The sequence below is a fragment of the Gymnoscopelus braueri genome (assembly GCF_963280865.1).
Source record: "Gymnoscopelus braueri genome assembly, chromosome: 17".
In the NCBI taxonomy this organism is placed as follows: domain Eukaryota; kingdom Metazoa; phylum Chordata; class Actinopteri; order Myctophiformes; family Myctophidae; genus Gymnoscopelus; species Gymnoscopelus braueri.
Genome location: NC_137617.1, coordinates 10348727 through 10358558, shown reverse-complemented (window position 1 = coordinate 10358558; position 9832 = coordinate 10348727). Strand labels below are relative to the sequence as shown.

The window sequence follows — 9832 nt, the reverse complement described above, 5'->3', positions numbered from 1 at the left end:
TTTGTCCGTTAGTGAAATACGCGCTGTGAGCTTGTAGATAAAACACTAAAGGTATGGTTGAAAGGTTGAAATATGGACATGCAAAGTTTCTGCCTGACAGCAACGATATTATATTTAGCCCCTTTTCCACAGAAGGTACTTTTCCCGGAACTCAGGAGCCCCTTTTCCACAGAAGGTACTTTTCCCGGAACTCAGGAGCTCATTCAATAACTCAAGACCTTGACATTGGTTTCAACCAGTGGTGGACAGTAACTAAGTACATTTACTTCAGTACTGTACTTAAGTACATTTTTGGAGTATTTGTTTTTGTTTTCTTGCAAGCTGATAACTTTGACTAAACTATATTTTAAATAGAAATATTGTACTTTTGACACCACTACATTTCTTGGAAGGGACTCTTGAGACAGAAACGTACAAACAAATATATAAAGAATGAACCACTTACGCTTATTAAAAAAATAGTGAAAATAGACTCACAACACGTCACAGCGCAACAGTAAATAATAACAAAATGATGGCTTCAACTTGCATGGTGTCAGCATACGGCTGACACCATTCCTGGAGGTGCAGTGGCTGGGGAGAGCTGGCTTGGGTGGGTGGAAATGTTGGAAACACAGACGCACTCAAGGAACTATTTTAGTTCCTGGACCTTGCAGTTCCTTGACTTTTGAGTTTCTCTAGTTGTTCCGGGAGCCTTTTTGTCAAAAAGGGTTATTGATTCATTTATCTACAGTCTTTACTAAATAATGGAAGCACAGCCTCCAATATGTACTGGTGTTTACTTGCTTGACTGACGGCCAGCTGGACCATTCATGAGTCACCACACTGTCCACCAATACGCTTTGGTATTATCAAAAAAGACGAAAATAACAAACACAGATTCATTATATCCAATGGAAAGATTTGAAGGCCGCCTTAGCCAATCATGAATCAAATCAACGTCCTCTTGGTTTTGGAATTGTGAAAAAAGAATACTAATGAGAATAATTTAGTCCAACGCTGATTTGATTACAGGAGTGACAGCTGCCATGGCGTCCTTGTTGATGGTGATGTAGCATTCCGATTGGTCGGAATGCCGTGTCATTGTTCCGACGGCTCATTGTTCCGACGGTTACTAACCCTATACCTAACCCTAACCGCACGCGGAAGCCATGTAGTCGGAGTAATGGGATGTCGGACTTATGGGCAGTCCCCGGGCAGACCAGGGGTCAGGGCCTTGAGGTCCTTAGTGTCCTCGGCCACCGGGCTCTGTGCCGTCGTCCGGCGACAGTGGCGTATCCCGGCGACCGTGGCGATGACCACTGAGCTGGTCAGCAGCGCAAAGCCACTCAGGAAGAAGGTGGACGTGTAACTTCCTGTGAAGTCAACCAACCAACCTGGAGGAAGAAAGAGAAAGGGACGGAGATGGAAGGAGAGAGAGAGAGAGAAAAGGAGGGGAAGAGAAGTTAAAGCACTTTAAAGGACCAAACTGGTGTTCTGTCATTGTTTAGTCCATTGACTGTGACTCACAGCATACTTGACATTACTGCTAATCATGTTATATACTGTGGTGGGGTTCAACACGAGCTCACAGTTCACATGTACGCACTCGACCAGGTGTGATCCTCGCTCGTGCATGACACTGTTGGTCCTGGACATAGTTTAAATGGTAGAGTTTGCGTAGAAATGTGATGTTTTGGGAACAGCCATAACTCCTGGCTGCGACCTCCAAAACAGCCGCTCTACAAGCTCACAATATGTCACATTGCAACACTTTGTGAGATTGTAGATCTACTATTTCCGCTATTTTTGAAATGTTTCGAAAATATTAGATTTTTTACTGTTTGAAAGATTTGAACAATAATGGCGTGCCCAAAATAAGGACACCAGGTTGAACTATATTAAACTGGCACAAGAATCTTATGAATTGAATTTTGAATTCCCTTCTTCACTTTGAAACCCTGTAGGTTTACATGTAGTGAGATTGACCCCACTCCTTTGGCACAGAGAGAGTGACCAAAACAAACCCAACCTACTGTACGAGTCACAAGCTGTGCTGTGCCGTTTGTGCTGTGTGTTGGACATGCCCCTAAACAGTGTTCAGAAAAACCCGAACACCTCTGCACACATCAGAATGTCTAACAGACATGTTCAAAGATTACTTGATGTGAACTAAACACACTCAGTTTGTTTTAACTTGTCACTGATTGACCACAACCTCTGCCTCCCTGACCCCCGATTGGCTGGAACAGATCACTCCAGTGTCCAATCACAGCTGGTTAAATCGCAGGTGGTGATTCTGTGACAAGGCTTGCTTGACAGGTTGTCAGTCAAAAATGACAGTTCGGGACCTACTTTGGGTACACATTTGTTTTGGCAACTACTATATATTACATTTATAACTTTGTCCATCTCTCTCTCTCTCTCTCTCTCTCTCTCTCTCTCTCTCTCTCTCTCTCTCTCTCTCTCTCTCTCTCTCTCTCTCTCTCTCTCTCTCTCCTCTGTCTCTCTCTCTCTCTCTCTCTCTCTCTCACACACACACACACACACCCCTCACCTCCTATAGGGGGGGCTGAGTAAGTAGGGCACGGCGTGCAGGAAGTAGACCACGCCGAGCGCCGAGGACAGGTACGGGGTCCCCACAAGGTCAGAGGTCACGACAGGGATGAGGGCCACATAGGCTCCGTCGAAGTAACCGTAGAGGACGGAGAACGGGACCAGGAGAGGAAAGGAGTGCAGGAGGGGCGTGAAGAGACAACACACTCCCTCCATGGCAACTGCGAAGGAATACCAGGACAGACGGTACGGCTTCAGACACCTGAGAGAGAGAGAGAGAGAGAGAGAGAGAGAGAGAGAGAGAGAGAGAGAGAGAGAGAGAGAGAGAGATATGGAAAGAGAGATGGAAAGAGACAGAGAGAGAGGGGAAGGGGGGGCAGAGAAAGACAGAGATAGAAAGAAAGAGAGAGCAGATACGAAAGAAAGATTAAACAAGTTAATCCTAAATTTCAAACTTCAAAGAGCTTCACGGCCCTTCTAAACCCAGTCCACACCAAGGATTTGCGTGCAACAAAACCGTTGCAATACGTTGCAGAGAGAAATTGCAGCGGTCTGACTCTGAATTGCCCGTTGCAGGTCGGTGCAGTTTTGGGATTCTGTTGCAAGTGGTTGCAGGTTGCAACTTGTTGCATCGTGCATCATTGGTGTGGACTGGCCTTAACACACACACACACACACACACACACACACACACACACACACACACACACACACACACACACACACACACACACACACACACACACACACACACACACACACACACACACACACACACACACACACACACACACACACACACACACACACACACACACACACACACACACACACACACACCCCTGTCTGCAGTACCTTCTGTCGGTCAGCCATCCGAAGGTGATATTTCCCACGATGCTGGTGACTCCCAGTATGGACATGAGGAAGGCAGCCTGCGTGTGCGTGAGGTGAACGCTCAGCGCGTACGGCACCAGGTAGACGAACGGCAGGCTGCAGCCGCTCGCCAGGAACAGGAAGGACAGCGCCAGGCCCAGGAAGTCCGGCAGCAGCAGGAAACGGTACTCCCGGCTGGGCAGCAAGCAGGAAGTGAGGCTGAAGAAACGCCGGCGCTCCTTTGGCCGGTTGCTGCTCGGTAACATGAAGGCGGTGGTTGATGAAGGCGTGGTTGGTGTTGACGGGACGACATAAGAGTCTTCACTCGCACCTCCTGCTTTGAGGACACGAGAGTCGAAACGTCAGACTTTATTGAACTCTACGCAAATGAGGTCTATTGTAATTGTATACTCCTGTAATGTGAATGTTGACAGCTGATAACATGTTCTACAGCACTCTACTGTACTCTAATATATTCTACTGTATTCTATTGTACTCTAATACAGTGGTTCCCAAACATTTTCAGCTGAGACCCAACATTAATTTAGTGTCTCCACGGGACCCAAATGTACAGAAATACGTTATTAATCAACCACATAAGCCCTATACAAATATTTTCACTATTTCTTAAACGTTTTTTACATTTATGGAATGTTTTTACTTATTTATTCTAAAATGTCTTTGACCCCCCCCCCCCAACCTTGAATAAAATAAAACAAATGTAGGTGTAGGGATATTTACTCGCCCCCCATCAAAACGGGCCTGCCACCCAAGAATAGGCCCAGATTTAGTGTTTGGGAAACACTGCTCTAATATATTCTATTGCACTCTACTGTACGCTAACATTCTACTCTACTCTTCTACTACATTCTATAGTACTCTACTGTGCTGTAATATATTCTGATTGATTGATTGATTGAGTACTTTATTAGCAGTTTGCAAAAAAATAAGGAAAGTAGTACAGTTCAATACAAAGATCTGCTAAGAGGATTATACCCAAGAAAGCGCTATGGCTTGTTTCCATTGGGGTTCTGTGTACTCAATTCATCGAAGAATGCATGCAAGAATTCTATTGCATTCTACTGTAGGCTACTCTTCTACTACATTCGGTACTCTACTGTGCTTTTATATATTCTATTGCATTCTACTGTACTCTTCTACTACATTCTACGGTACTCTACTGTGCTCTAATATATTCTACTATATTCCACTGCCCTCCCCTCCTCACCAAGTTGCCCCTCCTCTGCTGTATCCAGTTCCTTTTGCTTCACAGTGATTGGTCGGAGCAGGGCTCCACACACACACAGGTTGGCCACCAGGCCCGACAGGATGAGCAGCGCCCCGCGCCAGGTGTAATAGTCGATCAGGAGCTGCACGACCGGAGCCAGGATGAAGGTGCCGATGCCGGAGCCGGACATGGCGATGCCGTAGGCCAGAGCCTTCCTCTCGTTGAAGTAGCAGCCCACCATGGAGATGGCAGGAGAATAACACAGGGAAAAGCCAAGACCTGAAAGAGACAGACATTAAAAACATTAAAGACCTGAGGCCGATTCTACAAAGGTCTTCTAAATCAGTTTTCTGAAAGACGTATGTTGCTATATCAGTGGTGCTCAAAACATTTTCATGTCAAGGACCCCCAAAATTATATGTATTTGGCATCTCAAAACATTTTGTTCAAGGGACCACCCAGAGGCAAAGATTTGTTCATGATTTTAAAAAAAAGTAATTCTACAGTCAATCAATCCACCATCCATCCATCTAGAATCTAGATGGATATCTAGATTCTAGATAGATTAGATAGTCTCTAGGTGCATATAAATGTCCCAGAATTACCGTGTGTGTGTGTGTGTGTGTGTGTGTGTGTGTGTGTGTGTGTGTGTGTGTGTGTGTGTGTGTGTGTGTGTGTGTGTGTGTGTGTGTGTGTGTGTGTGTGTGTGTGTGTGGTTGAATGCATAGTTACCTGTGAGGACTCCCAGTGTGAGGTAGAGGAACTCGAGGTTGGGAGCGAAGGATGCGATGAGAAGACCGGAGGAGGAGAGAACTCCTCCCGTAATCACCGACACACGACAAGACCAGCGGTTAGCGATGACACTGCCTAGTGGAGCTACACACGCACACACGCACACACACACACACAAATAGTGTTAAACCATACAGTATATACTTTGTTGACCGGTGTCACCCAGGGGTCTATACTTGGTCCCGTTCGTTTTTCCCTTTACACCAAATCTACACAAAAATAGCCATCTGCGTTCTGCAAGCTCACAACGCATCATAAGTATTGAGTGTTAAATTGAATGTTTTGCATCTTAAATTCGATGTGAATGCTTGAGGCTATTGTGAAGCAGGGGCAAACGAGAATTCTACTTCTACATCAACATAATTTTGTTTCTGTCAGGCCTGTCATCCTCTTGTCGCTCTAATCTTTTATTGAAACTTCTGAGCTTTTCTTTTATTTATCAGAGTGAAACAAAGAGACCCAAACTCGTTTTATAACAAATCCTCTGGAAAATCTGCAAACTTTTTGGTTTCTCCTGGACATGGGCAGGTGAAAATGACTTTTAAATGCTCCGTAGGAGTCAGCCACCTAGAACAGTAGTCATCTTGCATGTACAGTATGTCCCCCGAATGTGGTACAGTACACTAGTAGCTCAGTGGCCCTGTGGTTATAGTGTACGCCCTGAGATTGGGAGGTCGGCATTTCGATTCCCCGGCCGGGTCAAAGACAAAGACTATAAAAATGGGACCCAATGCCTCCCTGCTTGGCCCTCGGCATCGAGGCTTGGATTGGGGGTAGGTCCCTGCGGCAATGTACAACATACTGGCGTCATGACCAGGTGTACTTATACAACATGGCCGGGGGATGTAGCTACATCACGCTACAGGCTCCTGCCCTATGGGCCACATCGCTCTGCAAGGCTTACTTATATACACTAGTATGATAGTAGTGTTATCACGGACCATGGTGGGACAGTACACTAGTACAGTGATTCCCAATCTACACCGCACAATTCTCTATTTTTGGGGCTTTACTTCCTTTATTGATAGTACAGTACAGTGGAGTATTGACAGGAAACAGGAAAAGAGTCGGGGAGTGACATGCAGAAAAGGTCCACCGAGCTCGGGACACGCTGTCAGGCTGCATCAGAGCCATATGGTAAGCTACGCACCTTAACCACTAGGTCATCGACATCCTACAATTCTCAGTGTTCATTTAACTCTGAGAGTCTACAGATGGAACCGTTCCATCTGTACACCCTCAGAGTTACAGACCAATAAGTGTCCATTTGGACCTCTGGTGGTCCCCAGACCCAACGTTGAGAAACGGTAGTATAATAATAATTGTATTACTACAGAGCATAGTGGTACAGTGCACTATGATAATAACCTTACCACAGAGCATATTGGTACAGTCCACTATGATAATAACCTTACCACAGAGCATAGTGGTACAGTCCACTATGCTATGGATCCAAGAAGTAGCAGAATAATCTCCTTCAAAATGACCTTGGAACTCCACGAAGAAGATAGAGATACACCTAGAGACAGAGACAGAGAGAGAGAGGGGGCGGGGGGTTACTTTGAGAGCAATGATAAGTTGTTTAACATATAACATGGCTGTCATAATATGAGATGGAGTTTTATCTACACTGAGGAGATGGATAAATAGATATACAATGTACAAGTTACAACAGCAACATAAGAAAAGAGGAAAGAAGAGAGGAGGAGCAGTGAACAAGAGAGGAGGAGTGAAAAACTTCTGTTGCTTTCTTAGCTTACATGTAGAATAGTGTAGAACAGTGTAAATAATGTTCCAACAGGCAAACTAGTGAGTTCAAACATTTCTGTATGTCCCTGGTTCCTTCCATGTTGCCAATGTGTGAAAGTCAGATGCACACGAACACACATTTTCTGCTGTTGTGTGTCTTGCCATTATGAAGTAAGATACAACAGATTACAGACGTTATATACTGTAACATTATGTCACACAAAGTTTGTAATTGTTACGCTGTTGTGTTTTATCCTGTTCACTCCAGGTATGCCCCCCCCCCTCCCCCTTACAGCTGTAGTGAGTGATTAATCACACAGGTAGTCACTCATTAGCACCTGGTGATGACAGACCTGCAGTGTGCACATGGGGCCAGCGGGGGCCATGTGGAATCCTTGAGTTACACAACCAAGTTAGTGTTGGACTGGCTGCTGTTTATTATGCTGTGACTGTTGTCCATGTGTTTGGCAGGCTTTCTTATTTCTTTGAACGTGGATTTCAGTTGTTTTGAGGTTGAGATATGATTTAAACTGTACATCAAGTAATCATTTGTTCAAATACTTCATTACAGTAGGCTACTTCCCTCATCGACAGACAGACAGACAGACAGACAGACTGACTGACTGACTGACTGACTGACTGACTGACTGACTGACTGACTGACTGACTGACCGACTGATGGACAGATAGACTCCCTCTGGAATGAATGCTGATGCAAACAGAAATTATGTACAGTAAGTTGGTCAAAGGTGCATCTGCAAAGACCTGGACTAGATGTCACTGGACTTCACTGGACTGTACTGCATTAGACTAGCTGGGCATGAACATTTTACACACATGATTTATGTGTTGTAAACCTTTACAAAAAATTACTACTGTAACTGATAACCATTTTGTGTATTCTTCTTTCCATCAAATTAGCTAAATCAACACCAGACAATAGGTTTAGAGAGGCAATTAAGGTGAAAATAAACAAAAACAATGTGAAATTTGGATTTAAAGTGGAATTTCAATTTATTTCCACCATTTAAAAAATAAAAAGGTGCAGCCCAGACTGTTTTTAAGTTGCTTGCTTCAATATTTAGATATTTGATTGAGTTTTATCACCCCAACACAAACCAGTTTAGTGTCAAACTCGAGGATGAAAATCATTGTGCGTCTTCTGGTGTGGCTGTCCCTATGTAGAATATTACATTGGAAATGTCCAAATGACCATGAAGGATATTTAGTTTTTGATCATGGGATTGTTGTTCCCTATTTGCATTTTCTCTCAAATAAATATCTAAATATCAAAGCAAGCAACTTAAAAACTGTCTGGGTGCAAACAAAATCCTGGTCAGGTGCGAATGACCCCAGAAGTGTTTTAAAGTGAACTCTGCCAACAATGGAAAGTTCTCAACAGCAATCTTGCGTTCAAGACAGCATTATGTCACAGCTCATACGGTCCACGTCGCTGTTTTGAGTTCAAGAGTTATTATTAGTTACTCATACGAGATAATATAAGATACATGTTTATTGTTCTCCGTGGGGAAATTCAGGTGTCATAGCAGCAACAGCAGAGAGAATGAAACACTGCCCACCCATGAATCACAGAGGATTTGTTGGTTGCAGAAAGAACTTCGGTCTGTTTGTTTCACTCAGATAATCTTGGAACAGACAGATGTTGACAAAGCTGTTCAGGCTGTTTCTATCTATTACTTTGAGGCCGAGTGAGAGACACCAGCAGGTAAAAGAAAAGCTCAGACGACTCTCAATAAAAGATTGATAAAACTGATGACAGGCCTAATAGAAAAATACATTTGTTTTCATAATTCTGTGGATTCTCTGTTTCCCCTGCGTCACAATAGCGTTCACCGTTCACACAGTACCAAAGTATTTGTAAGACTCTAATTGTGCATGATGCACTCTTTAGTTGCATGTTCGGTCTAAAATCGACACATTTACGCTATTCGTCATACCACAAAGTACATAGAGTACAAGTACTAACAGGCAACTGTCAAAGTTCAGCAATGTACATCCTAGCAGTCCATGTGCAAGTGAACTATAGAGTCCATGCAGGAGTCAGTAGTCAAAAGTCAGTAACAGACTAACAGTACTGTATGCAGGTCTTAAAGTTCTCATATGGAGGTCAAGTGTGGCTGTGGAGCCTGATGGCTGATACTGGCACAAAGGATGAGTATGTGATTGAACATGCTCCTCATCTTCACTACAGCTCATCATAGCGTGGATTCGCCAAGTGTCCAGTTCCCCTCCATAACCACCTCCAGACTGTCAACTATGGAGCTGGCCTTCCAAGAACAGCTTGTTCAGCTTGCTGGCATCCCTTGAGTTGACGTTAACCCCCCCCCCCCACCCTCCCACATACCACAGCAAAATAAGATGGCCTGGAGATAGAAACTGTCTCTGAATGGACTGGATTAGAACGGAGACCAGCAGTGTGAGCGTTACGTATGTGAGCGTTACGTATTATTATGTTCTAAAGGAAATGCTGTCCCTGCCACCAGCTCTGACGTTCTCCTCCTAATTGATGATCTCTAGGCCTATATTCTATACTTAGTTACTGAAAGGGGAATATTTCAGACTAATTAAATGAGGGACATTTTAGATATTTGAGAATGAGGATGAATGAATGAGGATGTATAGGACCACAATGGA

General features: G+C 44.1%; 1 protein-coding gene across 1 annotated transcript in view; it reads right to left on the bottom strand.

Annotated features, from left to right (window-relative positions):
• Positions 1-1179: 1179 nt before the first annotated feature.
• The window catches only part of LOC308104945 (monocarboxylate transporter 12-B-like), a gene marked incomplete at both ends in the record, with an annotated part of 12004 nt that continues 3351 nt past the window's right edge, over positions 1180-9832 (bottom strand). Inside the window, 7 exon segments of the mRNA XM_080455584.1 lie at positions 1180-1376; positions 2537-2549; positions 2551-2797; positions 3391-3745; positions 4637-4915; positions 5369-5512; positions 6844-6947. Coding sequence (XP_080311710.1) covers positions 1180-1376; positions 2537-2549; positions 2551-2797; positions 3391-3745; positions 4637-4915; positions 5369-5512; positions 6844-6947 — 1339 coding nt within the window.